This window comes from Sminthopsis crassicaudata, chromosome 2 (genome assembly GCF_048593235.1).
Source record: "Sminthopsis crassicaudata isolate SCR6 chromosome 2, ASM4859323v1, whole genome shotgun sequence".
In the NCBI taxonomy this organism is placed as follows: Eukaryota; Metazoa; Chordata; class Mammalia; order Dasyuromorphia; family Dasyuridae; genus Sminthopsis; species Sminthopsis crassicaudata.
The window spans coordinates 3,980,792-4,002,562 of record NC_133618.1 but is presented as its reverse complement, the minus strand read 5'-3'; the positions used below and the strand labels follow the sequence as shown (position 1 = coordinate 4,002,562).

General features: G+C 43.6%; 1 protein-coding gene and 1 long non-coding RNA gene across 6 annotated transcripts in view; one reads left to right on the top strand and one right to left on the bottom strand.

Moving 5' to 3' along the window:
* Positions 1-13,439: 13,439 nt before the first annotated feature.
* On the bottom strand, positions 13,440-21,371 carry LOC141553925 (uncharacterized). The gene is made up of 2 exons (XR_012485720.1): positions 21,223-21,371; positions 13,440-13,841 (listed from the first exon to the last, which is right to left on the bottom strand). It is a non-coding gene; the product is annotated as an uncharacterized LOC141553925 (long non-coding RNA).
* Positions 20,560-21,771, top strand: part of NT5C1B (5'-nucleotidase, cytosolic IB) — a 48,022-nt gene continuing 46,810 nt past the window's right edge. For all 5 annotated transcript variants that reach the window (XM_074285394.1, XM_074285393.1, XM_074285392.1 and 2 more), the window contains exon 1: positions 20,560-20,713. In XM_074285394.1, the coding sequence (XP_074141495.1) occupies positions 20,681-20,713 (33 nt within the window). In that variant the 5' untranslated portion in view covers positions 20,560-20,680. The remainder of the gene's footprint in view (positions 20,714-21,771) is intronic.

Genomic DNA, 21,771 nt, shown 5'->3' with positions numbered 1-21,771 from the left:
CTCCCTGTTAGCACCCTCTAAGCTGCCATCCTCATCCAGACCTTCATCCTTTCCTCATATTATTGCAGCAACCCTCCGTCTGATCCCCTTGCCTCAAGTCTATTCCCATTCCAGTTTGGGATTAACTAACTAGGTAGATACAGATAGAGATATAGTATTTATGAAATCACTCTGTTCCAGGCTCTCTGCTAAACTCTAAGGGTTATAAAATCAAGAAATCAAGATAGTTCCTACTATTTTGTCAAAGAGAGTCAAAGAGCAAGGAAGTCTCTGCTTTATTCTGCTTGTTTAAAAGCAAGAACCATAAGAATACCTAATTCAATAAATTTCAGGGTCTTCTTGTTACCTCTGACTCCTCTGTTTCCCTTTTTGGGGGGAAGAAGCAGGGAGAGGCAATTGAGTAAGTGACTTGTCCAGAGTCACAAAGCTAGTAAGTATCTGCAGCCAAACTTGAACTGAGGTTAGGACCCACTGCACCACCCAGCTGTCCATGTTCTTCTTTTAAAACTAAAATGCAACCTGCCTCCAACTCATGCTTTCAGCCTCTGTGGACATGATTTCCTTTCCCACACTCTGTAACAGCCAAATTGACTTTTCTGTTCTTCACTCACAATATCTCATCTTTGGGCTCCATGATATTAGCCATTCTACTTCTGATCTCTCCCTCATTGAGTCCCCATCTTCCTTTAAGATAGAGCCCAGCTTCTATCCCAAAGAAATACTAAAGAGCGGAAAGGGACCTGTATGTGCCAAAATGTTTGTGGCAGCTCTTTTTGTTGTAGCTAGAAACTGGAAGTTGAATGGATGTCCATCCATTGGAGAATGGTTGGGTAAATTGTGGTATATGAAGGTTATGGAATATTATTGCTCTGTAAGAAATGACCAGCAGGAGAATACAGAGAGGCCTGGAGAGACTTACATCAACTGATGCTGAGTGAAATGAGCAGAACCAGAAGATCACTGTACACTTCAATACTGTATGAGGATGTATTCTGATGGAAGTGGAAATCCTCAACATAAAGAAGAGCCAACTCACTTCCAGTTGATCAATGATGGACAGAAATAACTACACCCAGAGAAGGAACACTGGGAAGTGAATGTAAACTGTTAGCACTACGGTCTATCTACCCAGGTTACTTATACCTTCGGAAGCTAATAATTAACGTGCAACAAGAAAATTGGATTTACACACATATGTTATACTGTAACACATGTAAAATGTATGGGATTGCCTGTCATCGGGGGGAGGGAGTAGAGGGAGGGGGGGATAATTTGGAAAAAATGAATACAAGGGATAATGTTATAAAAAAATTGCTCATGCATATATACTGTGGAAAAAAAATTCTAAAAAAAAAAAAAAAAAAAAAAAAGATAGAGCCCAGGTTTCACCTTCAACTTGAAGTCCTTTCTGATCCTCCCAACTGCTGGAGTGGTTTTCCCTCCCCAAGGACTTTGTATTTTCCTGCTGTGTGTGTGTGTGTGCGTGTGTGTGCGTGTGTGTGTGTGTGTGTGTGTGTGTGTGTGTGTGAGAGAGAGACACACTAAAAGTGAACTGACTAAAGCCGCTTCAAATCTATGGAAGAACACAGATCTCAGAGCCCCGCAGAAAGCTACACCTTTGGAGAACTTCTTGGACATCCAGTAATCAGGAGCGCTGATTCTCCCATTTGGCTATGTCTGAACCCATTTCTCTGGTACCATGTGTTTGCAGGGTGGGAGGAGTTGTTTGTTTTGGAGGGAGGTGTTCCTTTAACAATATCCTTACTATACCTGCTTTGAAAATACCCTTTCCAAATCCTAATTCTGACTGATTATCAATGGGGAGTAAAACTGGTGGGGGCTCATGATCCAGAGTATTAGAAACCCCAGCAAACCTCAGAGCCCTAAGAGAGTAGAACACCTTTGGAGTGGAGTAGAGAACTCCCAAGAGTTCAAGTCAGCCAAAGGATCCCAGAAATGCTGTCACACTGAGGCCTCCCAACAAAGAGTTTATTTCCATTCTTCAGGGGACCAAGGTCACTACTCATGTCACGGCCAGAAGCAGAATGTGGCTCCCTATTACCTCTGGGATCTAATACAAACTGCTATGTTTGTCATTGAAAGTCCTTGTATTTGGACTCAAGGTGACCTTCTCAAGATCATTTTCTCCTGTTTTCCCTCTTATACTTGATACCACAGTGAAAACAGCCTCCTTGCTAGTCTCCTCCCATTGTATTCCATCTCTCCCTCTGAGACTTCATACAGTCCTAGAATATTTTCTTTCCTGCCCCAGAGCATTCCTTTGTTTAAGAAACCCAGTGTGTCCTTCTTGAACCTAGGGTAAAACACAAATATTTGTGGGCTGACATTTAGCAAAGGGTTCACGGAGCCCACGGGCAGATTTCAGGGGGTCTGTGAACTTGGAATGGAAAAAAAAATTACATCATTATTTTGACTAAACTTTGGTTTCCTTTGTAATTCGATTTATTTTATGCATTGAAACACACCCTGAGAAGGAATCTAAGGAGATGTGCCAAAGGGATCTGCAAATCACAAAGGGTTAAGAACGTGGTCTGATTCCAGGCCACGTGTGGCTCACATACAGAACATTTCATTTCCCACTCCCATGCCTTTACCCAGGCTGCTCCCCAGGCCAGGAACCTCTCCCCATTCTCCTCTCTCAACCTCCTAAGAGTTTCCTTCCACCATGCACAGGTGCTGCCTTCTCTCCTCAGCTCTCCTGATTTTCCCAATCATTAGGGCTTCTGCCTTCAAGTCACACTAAATTTATTCCATGAATATTTCAAGCACACTCCTCTGGGCACACATTATAATTTTCCTCCAGTTGATATCATCTCCTTAAAGACAATGACTTTCAGTTTTATCTTTGAGTCCCCGGAGTTGAACATAGGGCATGGTATACAACGATTGCTTAATAATTCCTTATTAAATTGGAGAAGTTCATTTAGTTTGTGGTCTACTATGGTGATTGTCTCTTTCTTGTGTTCATATAGTTCCTGACTTTCCCTTGGCAGACAGATTCCCAAGCATTTTGTACTCTTGACAGTTATTTTGAATGGATTCTTTCTTTGCATCTCTTGCTGCTGGCTGCTGGACTTTGTTGGTAATATATAAACATGCTGATGATTTCAATGGTTTATTTTGTATCCTGCAACTTTGTGAAAGTTGCAAAATCTTTTCTAGTAGTTTTTTAGTTGATTCTCTAGGGTTCTCTAAGTATACCATCATGCCATCTGCAAAGAGTGATAATTGGGTTTTCTCATTACCTACTCAATTCTTTTAGGATTGTCTCTTTCTTTAATTGCCAAAGAGCTGATCAATCAGTCAGTAAACATTTATTAAGCACCTATATATACCCACCACTATGCTAAACACAAGGGGTACAAAAAACCCCACCAAATGATAGTATCATTATCTAATGAAAGAAACCACATGCAAATAAAGCTGCCCATAGACTAGGAAAAAATGAACAGAGAGAGGGCACTAGACTTGCGAGGGAAGGAGGAGGCTTCCTGGAAAAGGTGGGATTTGAGTTGGGACTTGAAGGAAGCTGGGGAAGGAAGGAGGAAAAGTATGAGGGAAGCCAGAGGGAATGCCGGGAGAGCCAGGTCTTGGCTGACAAGTTTGACAGAGTCTGTCTGTTTCTTCCTGGACATCAGTGAGGCAGGCAGGCCAATGGGCATTTCCTGATATCAAGGACTCCTACCCAAATGGCTCCTGGTTCTGATCTTGTAAAACAGAAGATAAGAAGAGCTACGGAGGCATTTGGATCTGAGAACATTGAACAGATGGACGGTCCTCATCTCCTGCCTTGCCTATAGTGTCTGGCTTCTACCTTTTATTGCCAGAAAATAAGAGGCACGGCTCATTTGCGCTGAGTGCCCCCAGCACTTACGGAACGTTCCCAGCATCCTCTAGAAGGGGGCAGCTGGCCCGAAGGGGGCTCAGCTTCCCAGCTGTTGGAACATCAGTCAGCATTCCAGGCAATATGACCTGTAAATCCGTGGCTTTTGGTAAGGGCTTCCGACCAGAGCTCTTTGATTTAATGAGCAGAGAGCAGAGCTTCCTCCACAGAGGTCTCTCCAACTTAAAATAAACGGAGCATTCCTCCGGGCCGCTTGTTTACCAAAAGGCTGGATGTTTTACCTCTTTGGGAAGATGAAAGACTTGCCCTGGCGCTGAGCATGTAGCAGTTATAAGGGAAGAAGGACTTAGGCTTCCTGACCTTCCAAATCGTGTTTGAAGAACACCAGCTAAAAGCATTAAAGGTGAGGGCTGAGGGCGGCCTGGAAACGAGTGCTCTAAGTGGAATGAGGAGCGCTCCACTGAGCCCCTGGATCTGTCACTGGCCTCTGGCAGCACCGTAGCTAAGCTGGTGGACCTGCCAGGGCTGTTGGGGGGTCAGAGGTCACCCAGAATAAAGTCTTCCTCTCCTGGGTCCAGCACCTGCAGCGCGAGCAGGTCGATGTCTTGGGTACCGTGCTGCAGGTGCTGGACACACAAAAGGAGTTTAGACCGGGCACTTCTGAGGTCTCTTCCAGCCCGAGCTCTCCGTGAATCCACTACATCAGTCCCCAGCCTCAGGAAGGGGGAGGATATGTCAGGAAGACAGAAATTAGGAAAAAGGGATAAACAACCAGAAAGGGATCTGGGCAACCCACGCAATAGGTGGGGAACCTGAAGAACGGAGCGGTTGAGCTGGGGGGGATTCATTCATAGTCACATAGACTATGGTGGAAGGAACAATGGGTTTGGTCCCAGAGGAACACTCTGGACTAGCAGGGGACCCTGGGAGAGGAGCTGCTTCTCACCTCAGCCTCCAGACAGCCAGACTCCTCATTCCTACTTTATACATAATCCACATCCACACACACACTCTCCTACACACATACATAATACACAGAAACATACACACATACATGCTCTCACACACATACACTCACACGCGGTATACACACTGACACACATAAACACATGCACTCACTCATACACACATACAACATATACGCTCTCTCACACACATACATAATACACAGAAACATACACACAACATGCTCTCACACACATACACTCACACGTGGTATACATAGATACACATAAACACATGCACTCACACATACACACATACAACATATACTCTCTCACACACATACACACACTCCTACATACATACACATGCCCTCACACATGGTATACACACTGATACACATAAACACATACACTCACACACATGCACACATACAACATGTACACTCTCTCTCACACACACACAAACACATACACACACATGTCCTAGTGTTATGGAGAGAGCACTGACTTTGGAATCAAAGCCTCCCCACAGTCAGTCTCCCTCTTTCTTTCCCTGTAAAATGGGGGACCCGGGGTCTTCCTGCCTGACCCCATGAGCTTTTGGTCCTACACAAGAAAACAAACTCCCTATCCAAGAAAACACACAGATCTTCACAACAAGATGGGTAGGGACAAACTAAGAATCATAAGTCTCCCAGAAAGAAACACACACACACACACACACACACACACACACACACACACACACACACACCCCAAAGACCTGAACACCAAACTTTTGAATACCATGGAAAACATGAAAATGAAAAACCAATGGAAAACATACATAGATTGACTCCAGAATTTCAAACATACAAACAACAACAAAATAACCCACACTTAAAATGATTAAATTTACATTTGAAAACAAGTTTTGTAAACAATCTGGAGAAAGACCTTCAACATTAAAAGATGGAAATCTGTATAACACAAGACTACTCTGCACCCACCAAGAAACACAGGAGGAATGGAATAATGTGTTATTTTTTAAAAATTGGAAAATTTTATTTTGCACTTACTTTTCAATGTATTTAATATACATTGATTTATGAATCATGTTGGGAGAGAAAAATCAGAGCAAAAGAAGAAAAAAAAAAAAACCATGGGAGAAGGAAAAAAAAACAGAATAAAAGAGTGAACATAGAATGTGTTGATTTACATTCAATCTCCATAATTCTTTTTCTGGATGCAGATGGAGTTTCCTGTCCAAATTCTATTGGGATTGCTTTAGATCACCGAACCATTGAGAAGAACTAAGTCGTCCATATTTGATCATCACACACTCTGGCTGTTATTGAGTACGATGTTCTTGGTTCTGCTTGTTTCACTTAGCATCAGTTCGTGTAAATCTTTCCAGGCCTTTCTAAAATCAACTTGTTCATCATTTTAAAACACAACTATAATATTCCATTATCTTCACTTATCACAACTTATTCAGCCATTCCCCAGTTGATGGGCATTGACTCAGTTTCCAGTTTCTGGCCACTACAAAGAGGGCTGCCACAAGCGTTTGTGCACACGTGGGTCCTTTCCCCTCCTATGTTTTAAGCTTTCTAGCTGCCGTCTTGGGCTATAAGCCTAGTAGTGACACTGCTGGATCAAGGGGTATGCTCAGTTTGATAACCCTTTGGGCAAAGTTCCAAATTGCTCTTCATTCACAACTCCACCAACAATGTATCAGTGTCCCAGTTTTCCCACATCCCCTCCAACATTCATCATTATCTTTTCCTGTAATCTTAGCCAGTCTGACAGGTGTGTAATGGTATCTCAGAGTTGTCTTAATTTCCATTTCTCTGATCAATAATGATTAAATTTCCTTTCCTAAAAGCTCATGATGCTATTGTGTCCTTTGATAACGGGACCTATGATGTTTTGTTCCCTTAACTCCCTCTCTGGTATCAGACCATTCTGGGCTTCAGTGGCTGGGCTGAGTGGCTACTTTCATTCTATAATTCTGTTCCTTCCATTTCGATGTTAATCATGATAACAATAGGGGCCAGGGTTTATGAGCTCTCTGAGGGCTGGAAAAAGGCATTTGATCCTCCCAATAGGAGCCAATGTTCGCCCCATTTTACGGTTGAGAAGCTGAGCCAGGCAGAGGTTCTAAGTGACTTGCCCAGGATCACCCAGCTAGTATCTGCAGCAGCATCTGAACTCCAACCCTTCTAGCTGCTCCTGCCCTCCTCCCCTGTGGATACTGGGGAGCTCCCCGTATTTTCCAAGGTTTCCTCGGAGCTCTCCTGTTCTAGATCCTCCATCCCAAGGTCTCCTGCAGCTCCCACCATTCTTGAGGTCTGCGCAGTGATTCAAGCCAGCCGGACTGCCCGTCTCTGGCCCTCTCCCTACCTGTAGCCGGCCGCTCCCCTCCCGGTTGTTTCCCCCCCATTTTTGCCGGACTTGTTTATGTTTTAAGCTTTCTTGCTGCCCTCTGCTAATAAGTGTCACATGCTCTTCCACCTCAGCCCCTGTCAGGGGACCAGAAATGTTTGGCCCAAGCCTGGTTTCCTGAACACAAGAGCCGGCAGTGTTTATGCTGGCCCCCAAGGCGAGGATTTTGGTGGCAAGGACAGCGCAGTGAGTCACCTGGCCCCGGCCCAGGTTGGGGGGGGTACACTTCCCCTGTTTGAATTTCTGAAGGATGACACGAGCGCCTCGGGACATGTTGGGGGGGGGGCAAGCCAGGCCAGAAGCGGGCGGGCAAGTGAGGACAAGATTCTCTCCGTTCTAGGAAAGGAGGCTCCTGGGGAGGAAGGGACAGGCCACAGCTGGAGGCCATGGGAGACTGAGACACAGCCACGGGAGACTGTGAGACGCGGCCACGCCAGCCTTCCAGCCCTACTCAGGATAGGAGGCTACGTCTGGAACCATCAGTCCTTTCCTTGATGTGTATGTTTGGGGGACAAGGGAGGCAGAGGTCACAGTGATGATGATCGGACAACAATAATGACCTATTAATCTATCTGACGAGCATTTACGCAGCATCTACTGTATACCAGGTACTACGCTAAGGGCTGGGGCTACAGGAAGTGAAATTCTGCTGGGGGTGCTTTCCCAAGGAGGTGCTTGCTGTGATCCTCAAAAACGAGAGCTTCCCCAAGAGGTGGCTAATACCAGGGAGCGACTTCTATGTAAGTGATAATGCCTGTGCACCCAAGCTTGGCAGACTGTGGGGAAGCCTAGCGGGCATCGGGAACGGGGATGCTGTGAGCGGCAGGGTCCCAGCCTCTCTCCAAGAACCCTCAGACGAATATGACCAGAGTCACTGATCTGAGAGCAGAAGGGATCTCAGACCAGCTCGCCCGACTCCTATCCGAACAAGCATCCTGTGGGCAAATCCGGGCATTTGTCAAGGCTCCCTTCGCTGTCACAAGCCCTGGGATGGAGGGTCCTTCAGCTGAACATCCTTGGGCTCCCATGTCAGCGCTTGCCTCCTCCTGAGAGTCAGGCGCAGCCACAAGTTTCCAACTGTTTGGAAAATGAAACCAGGAAAGGTGAGCCAGCGGGGGATGTGCATGTAGGCCTTGTCCACTCACTAGAACCCTGGCCCAGATCTGTTCCCCTACTTCCAGCATCCTGCCTCCTGCAAGTGTTCCGCACTGCAGCCTCGGGTCAATGGCCCATCATCCTTTACTCCCTTGCTCTGCTCCAATGCACCTTCAGGGTGTTTATTCCTCCCTTCAGGTACTGCACTATCTGCCCCCAAGCATGTAGTCTGAGTAAGTGAGTCTATTCCAACTACTGTTTCGTCCTGCTGAGCCTCAGAATAATAATACTCATGAGGATGAGGATATCATTTGTACAGTGCTTTAAGGTTTGCAAAAGTGATCCTCACAACAATCCTGAGAGATAAGTGCTGTTATTATCTATATTTTATAGCTGTGGAAACCGAGGCAGACCATGGTCAAGTTATAGGCCCAGGTTCTTATGACTAATGTCTTTTTTAAAAATACTTTTTTGTGTTATACTTATAACTTTTTTTTGACAGTACATATGCATGAGTAATTTTTTACAACATTATCTCTTGCACTCACTTTTCCCTTCCTTCCCTCCACCCTTTCTCCTGGGTGGCAGTGAGTCTTATACATCATAATTAATGTCTTAAACTGGATTTGAATTCAGGGCTTCCAGATTCCAGGCCTACAACTCAATCCACTGGACTCCCATGTTGTTTCCCCCCATCCTGCCCACCCCATAAAACTGTGGGAGTTCTTTGAGAGTAAGACTTTCTATTCTTTTGTCTCTAAATCTCTGAAAGGGTTTTTGCCCCCCGCCCCCCCGAAAAAGAGACTTCATGCTTGTTGAGTGAATGAATGAGGTCACATTTACCTTTTCTTATCATTCTGGTCACCTGTAGGTGAGATCCAGCTTGTCAATGTCCTCCCTACAATGTAGTTCCCAGAAAACTCATTCAGTGCTCCTGCTACAGAAATGGCAGGCACATTTGATTTATTAGCCTTTTCCAGGGGGTTATAAATCTCAGACAGCACAGTGGACAGAGGGCCAGGCCCAAAGTCAGCAAAGCTTATCTTCGAGAGTTCAAATCCATCCTCAGAAAATATGTCACTTCACCCTGTTTGCCTCAGTTTCTTGAACTGGAGAAGAAAAGGGCAAATCTTCCCAATATTTCTGCCAAAAAAAATCCCCAGATGGGATCCAGAGTCAGCCAAGACTGAAACATGTGGACAGCAACAAATTATTCATGTGACCGTCTGACAGAATCAGACCCGACAAGTGTTATTATGCCCATTTTAGAGATAAGGAACCTGAAGCTAAGGAGTTTGTTCTGTCTGGATCACTCCGCATTGGGATGTGAGCCCAGGAACTCAGGGGGCAAGCTCAGAGCTCTTTCTACTCACCCAGACTTGCTCCTGTGAGCAAGAGGCCCAAAGCCCAGGGTCCCTCTTCCTAAGACCCTTCTTCACCAAGTCTTTCATATGTTCCAACCTGAGCCAGATCAATTGGAGATAGAAGAGGAAACAGGCTAGAGAGCAGGCGAGAGCAGCCTAACACCTTGGGGAAACATGTGGAGAGCCATTTTCATTAACACCGGCAGGGCCTCATTTCATTGAGTTTCCATGGACGGTTTTCACATTTTCCCATGACATTGTCCAGATATAAACTGTTATGATGAGGAGCCATGGGGGAGTGGGGAGGTGGGGGGCCTCCAATTATACTTGAGGCAAAAAGCAAATGATTTGCATATATCGGTGAAGGACATACTAATAAAAGGCCGGTCTGGAACTTTTCTCTGCACGACGATGACTTATCAGCCACAGTCACCAGAGCAAAGCTGGAAATTATCTAATTGCCAGAAGCCATGGATATTTGACTTGGCAAGGACCCCAGGTTTATCCCATTTATTTTTTTAAGAATTTGGCCCTGTGACTATTTAGAAATGTTTAATGAACGAACGGTAGAATATAAACGGAACAAGCAGGGCTCTTTTCAAAGCCCATGTTGCACAACATCGTCGCTGTCGTGGTAACACAAATAAACTCAGAAAGAACCGGCTACAGCCCAGCCCCCTTCACCCTCAGGATGATGGGAGTCCCGGGTCTGGACAGTGTCCTTGTCCCAGCCTGTCTCACTCCAGCCCCTTGTCCGTCTGTCCCCCAGGGCATTTTTACTGGTCCCTGTGTCTTGACCTGGAGAGGTAAGGGAAGGGAAGATGGAATAAGAAGGTATGATCAAGGCTGACTCCCCACCCTCTGGGGGCCATTGCTTGGGCCAACCATGCTCTAGGGGCAGAAAGATGAATTGATGAATGGAAGGAGAGAGAAAGGAAAAATAAAGTGTAGCCATGCGATAACGTCCACACAGACATCTCACAGATGCTGGAATGGATCTCAGAAGCTGTGAAAGCCATTGTTAATGGCCAGTGACTAGAGACCAGGTCCATTTAACCATTTGGCATCATACAATTTTGTTTGTTTATCATGTAATTTTTTTATTATAACTTTTTATTTACAAGATTATATATATATATATATCTTTATATATATATATATATATATATATATATATATATATATGTAATTTCTTAGCATTGACAATTGCAAAACCTTTTGTTCCAATTTTCCCCTCTTTCCCCCCTACCTTCTCCCCCAGATGGCAGGTAGACCAATATATGTTAAATATGTTAAAGTATAAGTTAAATACAATATATGTCTACATGTCCATAGTTATTTTGCTGCACAAGGAGAATTGGACTTCCATCACATAATTTTTACAGAAATATTTGCTTGGTGGGTATAACTGAAGCAAAAACAACATGCCCTCACAGCCCTTTAGTGTACACTCTCCCCATTAGGTTAGTTTCTAGGAGGACACTCAAAACTCAGTCTTACCCCTACAGCACTGGTCCCATTAAATTTTATAACTGTCTCTTTGACTGGGCTCCAGAAAGTCCTTCTTCCTTCAAGTTTTGTCCAAGCTTTTTGGGTCATCAAAGTGGGCTGACTGTACAACCCAGCCTGACCTCCTACTTCTGCATTCTTCTGGCCCATTTCCCCAGAATTTTCCATGTGCTTAGTACAGTACATGGCACACAGTAAGCACTTAATAAATGCTTGTTGGTTGATTGATTCACTGGTGGACTTTTCCTCATCGGACATCTCTAATAAAAGTCTGGATGACTACTCTCTAGCATGTTGTACAACAGCCCTTTAGCCTGTCTCTAACCTTTCAGCAGAACCCTAGAATGGGGAAGCAAGAGAAATGAGAGGATGGGAAGATAGCCTACAATGGTGATGCAAGCACAGGTACAGGGATGTTCTGCCGCTCCATGAGGGGTTAGCTCGAGTCAAACCTCCTGAGTTCCAGTTCCCATTCCAGAACTTTACCCCTGTGACATGAATGAACCAAGAAACCTGATAACACATCGTCTAGACCTGAAGCTGCTTCAGTGTCCTGTGGGAACCAGGGGGTCCTCATCTGGAACTCTTCCAAGGAAGGTTCAAACTCTACACGGGCTAGAAGTCCACAGATATCTTTTTGGATTAGTATTTTGATAACTGAATTGGAATATTATTTCCTTTGCAATCCTATGCATTTTATTGTATGCATTTAAAAAGTATTATTCTGAGAAAACAGCTAAATGACACAGTGGATAGAGTATTAGGTCTGAAGTCAAGACTTCTTGAGTTCCAACTGACCTCAGATGTGTGACCCTGGGCAAGTCACCTAACCCTGTTTGCCTACATTTCCTCATCTGTAAAATGAAGTGGAGAAGGAAATGGCTAACTACTCCACTGCCTTTGCCAAGAAAATCTCAGAAGGGATTATGGAGAGTTGAACCCAACTGAAAACAACTGACCATGATTTTGAGAAGGGGTTCATAGGCTTCCACATAATTCCAGAGGGGTCCATGACAAAAGAAAAGTTTAGAATTCTTAAGTTGGTGTACAAATTATGTCTTGGGGAACCAACAAAGTTTAGGAAGGGAGGTTCCATTTATAAAATATTATATTATGCTTTGTATTCAATGGCTATGAAATAATTTTTATAAATGATATATGTTTAGAGATTTAAAACATTTCAGTGCTATACAGATGCTGGCGATGAAGATGATGGTAATGATGGTGATGTCTATATATATATATATATATATATATATATATGTTAATACACTCTATGAAACATTTCAACTCATGAGTCTGTTTATGAGAGTAACTAGGTTCATAACACAAAATGCTCTAAACTGGCACTTATGAAGATACGGCAGATATAGAGGAAGGCAGGATTTGCCAATGGGTGGGGTCTCAGAGCTAATTCTAACTAGGCTGATCTGTAAATGTGCACACCTTTAGCCAGCAAATGGTCTTTATTCTGACCTCTGTTTAAAGATGCAGATCTGAAGGATTAAAGTTGTTGACTCTCCGATGATGATTTTGAAGTTTTCAAAAGTGCCTTACATTTGTTTTCTCATTTTAAATTTGCAATCCTCTGTGATTTAGGGGCTATAATTATCTTCATTTTGCAAATGAAAAAATTAAGGGATAAGAGACACCTAATGCTCTATGTCCCTTGACACAGCTAAGATGGGATTCGAACTCAGGACTTCTCCACTCCAAATCCAAAGAGCTCCAGCCAATTTGGCACATCTGTTCCTTGAAGGCACAGGAAAACAGCCCAGTCAAGGGTCTCTGGCCAGTGAGAGGCTATCAGTGCCCCCTGGTGGTCAAAGTTGCAGAGGGGATTTATGTTCACATTCAGTGGCTGACATTTTGTGACTCCTTCCCTAAAAAAGATTTTCACAGAACGGATTGCAGGAGGGACAGGATGGAGATTGAGAAAACTGTCGGCTGCCTTTGGATTCTGCCAGCTGAGTCAAGGCAGGCTTCCTGGACTGACCCAACAGAGCCTGCTCATTCTGAGACTACAACAGCTCTGGACGAGGAGACGTGCGTCTCAGATTTCTGTTTTTGTTATCTCCCTCCTCACTGGGTGACCTTAGGGGATTCGCTTACATTCTCCAATTATTCGTTCATCTATAAAATATGAAGGAGGACCAGAATTTAAGAATAGTGCAAAGGGTCAAGCTGTGTCAAGGGACGTAGAGCATTTTTTTTTTTTAATTCACCAGGCAAAGACAATTTAGTAAGAGTTTATTTCAAAGAACAAGTCTAATCAGCTGAGTGTGTCAGTTGACAGTGTGGGCCTCCTAGGTGCTGAGGACTTAGAACCACCAGACACACATCTGCACAGTCCACCCGATAGGTTGGGCTGAGGGTCCAAGGACATGATCCATTATCGCTGCCATCCTCCTTTGTTTCCCCATTTCTGATGGGCAGACAGATACGGGCTATGGCAGGAGTTAGCTGCCTACACTCGTATTACACTCGGCATTAAGGCAGTGAACAATCCTGACAGAGCACAGGTGTGAGGTGTGAAGGGGGGGAGCTTTCTTTGATCCCAGGAAGCATCTGTGCAAATGTGAAAATGGGAATCTGAGGCTCAGCTTCGGGAGGCATCAATTGGTCCACTGAGAGAATCTGAGGGGATAAAGCCCACTGGTCATACTCTAAATAGCTTAAAGGTCAATTCACTGAGTCCAAGAAACTCCCCCACAGGAGCCTGTATCATCACAGGGTAAGTAGAGCAGCATGAACTGGAAAATGGGCTGGCAAGAATCTTGTTTCTCTATTTTTTTCTTCTCAATCCCCTTCACTGGAAACTGAAATCTTCACTTCCAATTCTTCTCTATAAACTCCCTCTTCCCCAATCTCCTACCTAGACTGGAGAAACCTCCAGCTTAAGGCCTCTCCTCCTGCCTGGTGACTGCCAGTTTATACTATTACAACAAGAGCCCAAGTAGTAGACCGCCATACTCCACCATCCTCACAAGCCATCTTATCTTCCCCATGAATGGAGACCACTTACAGTTCTTCCATATGGTTCCATTTTATGTGTTGTCTTCTCCCATTAGAACAGAAGTTCCTTAAGGACATGAACCATCTCATTTGATTTTATATGTATCCTCAACACTTAACTGAGTGACTGACACATCTATTTATCTATCTCTAAAAATAGAGTTAACCATTGACATTTTTTACAGTTATTAAAGATACGGTTGGGAGGAAGATACAGAGGGACTGAAGAGGTGATCCCCTCCTGCTTTAGACTTGTTATCATGGAGGGGCTTGTGTTGCTTGCTGAAACTATGAGCTATACCATTACCCAAGACAGACAGGTCATCGTAGAAATCGTTGAAGGCTTTGGCTTGCTATGGTCCTTGGGGTCCGGGAGAGGCAGACAAGACTGAACAATAAAACTGAAAAACAAACTCCCCAAGGAAGAAAGAGAGATGCAATATTGAGGGTTTTTTTCTCTAAGTTCTGTCTTTGCATGGAGGTCTAGAGATAAGGGAAGAGAGACAATGAAGAGACACAGAAATAGAGACAGCCTGAAAGACAGACACAGATCTCTACATCCCGCAGGGAAGAATGAACCCCATATTAATAAACATGTTAATCAGCAAGTCAGTTGTAGGGTGAGAGACAAATAGTAGATCACCCCACTTCCCTTACTACATCTACAGGAGAAACTGGATAGTTAGCCTGGAGAAGAAAAAAAATTGAAGGACTACTACTTGGAAGGGGGATTAGGTGTGGATTTTTTTGACTTCAGCAAGCAGAATGAAAAGGTTGGGCACAGGGAGAAAGTTACAGATAGGTAGATCTTTAGGTGCCCCACCTCCAGACACAATAATTTTCCTTGGCTGGAGGTCGGTCGTGGATGGGGCTGGCACACTGAAGTAGCTCACGTTACACTCAGTGGTCTCTGGCATATCTAAGACTTCAAAACCTCGGTAATAAAGAGCTCACTCAATAAACACTGCCTCGGATGACATTTGTGGATCATTATTTCTTTAAAAATCTAGGTGCAATGCCAATTTGGTGTATATGCTGATATTTCATTGTCCAGAGTGTCTTTTAGCAAGAACATAGCTTTCTTTGCTTATCACTTTTAATTAGATCTATTTTTGTTCTTTGTCTAAAATCATGATTGCTATTCCTGCCTCTTTTTTAAACATCAGTTGAGGCATAACAGATGGTATTCTGTTATTTTAACTCTATGTATCTCTTTTATTTCAAGTGTATCTCTTTTAAACAACATATTGTTGGATCCTGGTCCCTAATTCTTTCTGTTATCCTCTTCTGCAGTTTGAGTTCATTCCATTCACATTCATGTTGTGACTGCTCTCTCCATCCCATTTTCTTCTATTTAGCCTTCCTTTCCTCTGCTTTTATCCCATCTTCCATCTAAAGTTTGATTTGCCCTCCTTTTTTTATCCCCTCCTTTTCTTTATTCCCTTTGCCTCCTACTTCCCTATTAGGGAAGATAAATTTCTATTACTAAATGTGTGTGTGTGTGTGTGTGTGTGTGTGTGTGTGTGTGTGAATTTCCCTCTTTAAATCACTTTAGATGGGAAGTTCATTTTCCCCCTATCACTACAAAAAGTCTTCCTTGCATATTTCTTTAATGTGAGATTTCTTTCATTCTTCCTCTCCTTTCCCTTTTCTCCCAGAGTATACCTATTTCTTAACTAACCATTATTTTTAAACATAATCACTTATTTCCAGATCCTCTTTTTATAAAGAATCCTCCTAATTGTCCTAATGATGATAAAGTTCTTACAAGTTACATGTATCTTCTTCTGATATAGAAAGGTAAATGGTTTAACCTTATTGAACCCCTTATTTCTATTTTATGTTTCTCTGAGTCTTATATTTAAAAATCCTTTGTTTCACTAATTTATCTATTATTATATTGAATAATTACATTCAGCTTGGCTGGTTATTTTTTGGTTGTATTCCCAGCTCTTTTGCCTTCTGGAATCTCATATTCCAAGTACTCCACTCCTTTAACATGGAAGCTGCTAAGTCTATGTGATCCTACCTCCATATTATTTAGTTTTTACTGAATTATGTTTTTTCTCTTTGACTGTAATATTCCTGGGAGATTGGGAATCTCTTTGAGGTAGTTATCAGTGATTCTATTTCTATTTTACCCTTTAGTTTGAGGATATTGTGTTACTTTTCCTGATAATTGCTTGAAATATGTCAGGGCTCTTTTTTGATTACAGATTTCAGGTAGTATGATGATTCTTAAATTCTCTTTCCTCAATCTATTTTCCAGGTCAGCTGTTTTTAGTTGTTTCCTTGTTTTTTTGTAGACACATTATATATTTTCATACTTTTGACTTTTCGTTTCTTGATGTCTTGTGGAATTATTAGCTTCTTCTTGCCCCGTTCTAAATTTTAAGTAATTTTCTCCAGTGAGTTTTTGTGCTTTTCTCTTTGACCAGTTCTAATTTTTTGTTTGTGCTTATTTTTGTTTGAGGCAATTGAGGTTAAGCAATTTGCCCAGAGTCATACAGCTAATAAATGTCAAGTGTCTGAAGCTAGATTTCAATTCAGGTCTTCTGGACTCCAGGGCTAGTGCTCTATCTACTGTGCCACTTAGCTGGCCCCAATTCTATTTTTGTGCCTTTTTTAACTAAGCTATTGTTTTTTCCAAATTTTATTCCTTTGCTTTCATTTCTTTCTCTAATTTTTCCTCTAGTACTATCATTTGATTTTGAAAATTGACACTTAATTTCTTCCAAGAATTCTTATTGGGCTTGTGTCCTATTCGCATTTTTCCTTGTCTGTAGCTGTTTTGACTTCGTTACCTTGTTCTGAGTTTGTGTCTTCATCCTTCCTATCACCATGATGTATTTTTATGGTCAAGTTATTTTTTCATTGTTATTTGCTCATATTTCCACCCTCTTTATTTTGAACTTTTATGTTCAAGTTGGGCTCTTTTCCCATTATGGGAATTTTTTTTTAGATCTTTTCACATTGCTGTTTTCAGTGACAACTGTTCTGTGCTTCCAATGTGGTGTGATTTGTGGAGATTGTGGTTACTACTCTCTTAATTCATCCTCTTGTTCTTACCCAGAAAGGACTCTTAATACATTGGGATTACAATCAATGCTGCTCCTCAGGGCCCCTGCTCCCATCAGTCTGGAAGTGTTTGGGGACATAGTTTCAATCATACTTAGGGATAAGTATATAGAAGTCAGAAACATTTTCCCCCAAAGCCTGTATCTAGAGATGAGGGTTGGGAGGTTGAGAGAAGAGCATTGGAGCATTTTCAGGATACTGAAGTTTTAGGTTCAGTCAGATGATTTCTAAATGATTCCAAGAGGAGCCCAATGTTTTTCTCTCTCAAATGTTTCTAAGTAGTTTTAAGGTAGTTCCAAAGAAACAAAAACTTGGTACAGAGAGGAAAAAGTCACAACATGATGATCAGTTCTGACAAAACACAGAGCTGGTTCCCAGGAGAGGCAGGCTGCTCCCTGTCAAAAGGTCTGTCAATGTCCAAGCAATGGGTACATCCCACCCATGACACACACACTGACAGCCTTTGCCAAAAAATTATAATAAAAGAATGACCTGGTTTCCTAAAATGCCCTGAAAATCATTCTAATGAGGTATGTGTACTTATTTTTGGTATATCTGTTTTATATTTCATCAGAAATGAGAACTGACAATGATAATTTCATTCATTATCAAAACTAACTGGAACCTGTCCATGGATAGGTCATAACAACATAGCACTTTGACTTCTTTTGAGAGCCTAATGTTGCAGAAACAAGAATGAAAAACAAATGAATCTTTTATGTAATGGGGGTGGGGGGACATTTGGTTTTCTTTCTATTCTTTTCATAGATTAAATCAGGAATTGTTGAAAAAAATGACAAAAAGTTCAAAACATTCTTTTTTTCCCTTTTCAGTGCCTAATGGAACATTATACACCTAAAATGTGTCAGAATTATGTTAATTGATCAATAAATAATAGATGATAGACTACTCTTTACTTTAGGACTTCTTTCCACTCGTGACCCTTTTTTTGCTCGAGAAATTTTTATGTGACCCAGGTTTATAAGTATATAGAATATATACTTATATTCTATACTCATAGAATATGAGTATATATATATATATGTATATGTATATATACATATATATATATATATATATATATATATATATATATATATATACTCAAATCAAGCATTTACTGATAATAAATCATAATTTCCCTACCCCCATGTTCAGTTGCAAGATCCCCTAGGAGTCACACCCCACAGTTTAAGAAGCTAGATTTGGGATCGTAAATAAATCCTTCCCTTTGCTGGACTGTGGTTTCCTCCTTGGAACAACAAAGGATTTAGATCAGCTACTTCTGAAGTTTTCTGTCATCCCCAGTCCCCATGGTGTGATAGTCCAGCAATCCATAGAACTTAACCTCTGACCAGGAGTACTCTTCCCTTCTGGGAGCCATCTGCTAAGATGTGACTTTCTCTCCAATATCTTTTTGCTCCCAAAAGACTTAGGAAAAGGTACAGAGGGCAGAGCACCACATTAAAAGTTTCTGCTCTCCCTTGCTCCCAGTTACTTCCAACATAGGATCAATTCATATTAAGGATTCAGTTAATATTTATCAAATTGAGTTAAATTCAATATATCTTAAAAATATGGGCCATTGACTCCAAATCCAAGATCAGGCACTGGATGGTCTGACTTCAAGATGCTCGAACATTTCTTTAGAGTTTTAAGACTTGTAAAGCCATCTGGGGCCTCAGAATACCTTACCATCCTCCTGTTTTATCGATGAAGAACCCGAGCCTGGAAGCAGCTCCATGATTTTTGTGGCATCATGTCAGAGGCTGGATTTGAACTTATCTCTTTGCAAAGGCCTCCATCCACTGTGGCACCACAGGGCTTCATAAAAAGGGGATGGAAAGGTTCTGGCCACAGATCCAGAAGTGAAAGTTGGAAGCAAAGGATGTTGAGCCAGGAGAAGTAAAGACTCAGAGTAAGAGGATGGAATCTGCTCCCATTTCAAGGACATCGTTCCATGGAAGAGAGATCAGACTTTTCCTCTTTCCCTCTGGACGCTAGAACTGGAAGCTCTGAATGCCAGTAGACTAATTGCTGGGGACATTTCCCCACAAGTGGCCATGCTCCTCAGGGGGCAGTGAGCAACATGCTAGTCAGCTAGGAACAGGCTGGACTTGGGCAGCCTCCAAAATCTCCTCCAGCCCTGTGATTCTAGGATTCCAGGTAGAGCCTGGTCAGACTCAGAACCAATTATCAAGCATGTAGTAGACACCTATTGTATACCATGCACATCCAAAGAGAAAAGGAAAATAAGCCCTGACTTCAAGGAATTGATCTTCTACAAGGAGGTAATTTGTTTAAAAAAAAATACACAAGGATGAGGGTGGTGGGACCAAGGCTTCTTGAAGGGAAAGGGACACTTCTCTTATGTTATTCTGCTCTTGTGGTATACCACCAGACATACATTTCTAACTCCAGTTCTTTTAACAGATGAGGAAACTGAGACAAACAGTGACTCGCACAGGGGTCACACAGCTACTAAGTGTCTGAGGCTGGATTTGAGCTCATCCAGGGCCCCCACTAAAGCCCTACGTCTTTGAGCTTCCTTTCCAGATCACAAATGCTCAGAGCTGGAAGGGACTCAAGTGGCCATGCTAGTTCCACCTTCCATGATTAAGAGTCCTCTCCATGGGGTCAGCAAGTTTTGTCATGCCTGTTTGGACACTCTCAGCAACGGGGAACCTTTGGGGCTTCCTTGTCTTTGTCTCTGCCTTCTGTTCTCTGTTTCTCAAGCTTGTCCAGACCTCCGGGCCTCCCAGACTTAGAAAGGTTTCCCCCTCATCCCCATCTTTTCCCTCTCTGACAAGCCCGGCCCAAAGGCCAGCTCCTCCGCGCAGCCTCCACTGACCAGCTCTCAGGCCTCCACTGCCCAGGCCTCCCCTCTGCACTGATCTCACTGTCTCCTGGGCCACAGCTGTGGGGGTACTCACCCCTGGGTCATGGCTCTCTCACTGGAGCCTCAGGATCACGCGCCTCAGGACTTCCCGTCTACTAGATGCTTAATAACAACAATAATAAATAAAGTCTGTCCAGTTAAATGGACCATTTCTATGTAATGGGAGGAACCAGAGAAGATCAGATCTCCAGGAGGAGAGCATCTCCTCGCTCTGGGGCCCTTCAGAGTCAAGGGATGCTGGGCTTCCCCTGGTCCTCCTGGTGACATTTTCCATGAGTTGAAATTTGCCCCGGAGCCCTTGCTCAAAGCGGCCCAATCCAGATGCTTCCAAAAGCAGGGCCATCTAGAGGCAGGCTGTTGCCATGGCAGCCTGCATGATGTCACAAATTTAGCATTCCAAATCCCAGCAATCGGGAGAAGAAATATACCATGGGTGAGAAGAAGGAAACATCTATTTAAAGAAATCATCTTCAGCCTTTAGGAGATGAGTCAAGATAACATCTCAAAGAAAAAGAAGGTGAGTGCTAGCAGTCAGCAGGCTCCTGGGGCCAGGAGGGGGCTGCTCTCCTCGTCCGGCCGGCGCCTTAGTCTGGGCTCCCCGTGGAAGGGGAGGGGGCGGAGGACAAGGAGGGCGGTGGCAGAGGAAAGGAAGAGGGGGCAGGGAGGGCACTTGCCTGCCTGGGCCAAGTCTTCCCCTTGCGCACTCGACTGGCTTCTGGGAAGGAAGGATTCTCCAGCAGTGTAACATGAGCTTAGGAAGGCTCCTCATCTTCTTGGGAGACGGGGCCCTGGGCGCTCGGGCCTTGGGGGCTCAGGGAAGACAAATTCACATGGGGTCCTTTGCCCAAGGACCACAGAGCCCACGTGAGCTTTGGGTCTCTGCCGGGAGAGCTACAGCCACTCTGCCATGGGCAGCATCGGGTCAAGTCCAAGCACTAAGAAGGCAAGAGGGCCCAGGAAGAGTCAGCCACGGGGTGCTCCTGCCCACCGCCCTTGGCGTCCTGCCTCCCTCCTCTGACTACTTACTCTTCTTGGTTCCCTCAGTCCTTCATCCCGGCGTCTGGAGAGCAGGTGCTAAGTCCTTAAGTAAACTCCAGGAAGAAACCTTGGCTTGGTTCCTCCATAGATAATAAGCGACTCGGGCTCCCCAGTTTGAAGGAGTTTCTACCGGCTCTGTTACTGTGCCTTCCACAATTATTGAATCATAGAAGCATAGAATGTTAGGGTTCAAGGGACCTTTAGGAGTCATTTAAGACGGATGAGAAAGCATAACTGAGGCCCGCTCCAAAGAGGAAGGGGAGACGCCTGCCAAGGTTGTCAGTCCAGACTAACCAGGGAGCAGGACCAAGGAACGACAAGCGGCTCCGGCCTCGAGGCTGTGAGTCTTGCTCACGGCTGCCATGATGGAAGGCTCGTCAGGGAGCCAGCCCAAGCTGCTGAACCGCTTTGGGCCTTAAACATCAGGGCAGCTGCCTTTCTGCCGGCTCATTACAGGTTCTTCTTGTTTCCTCGGTCCATTGCCACATCCTTGCTTCTCTGTCTCTCCAATAGCACCACCCACAAGGATGGGCACTC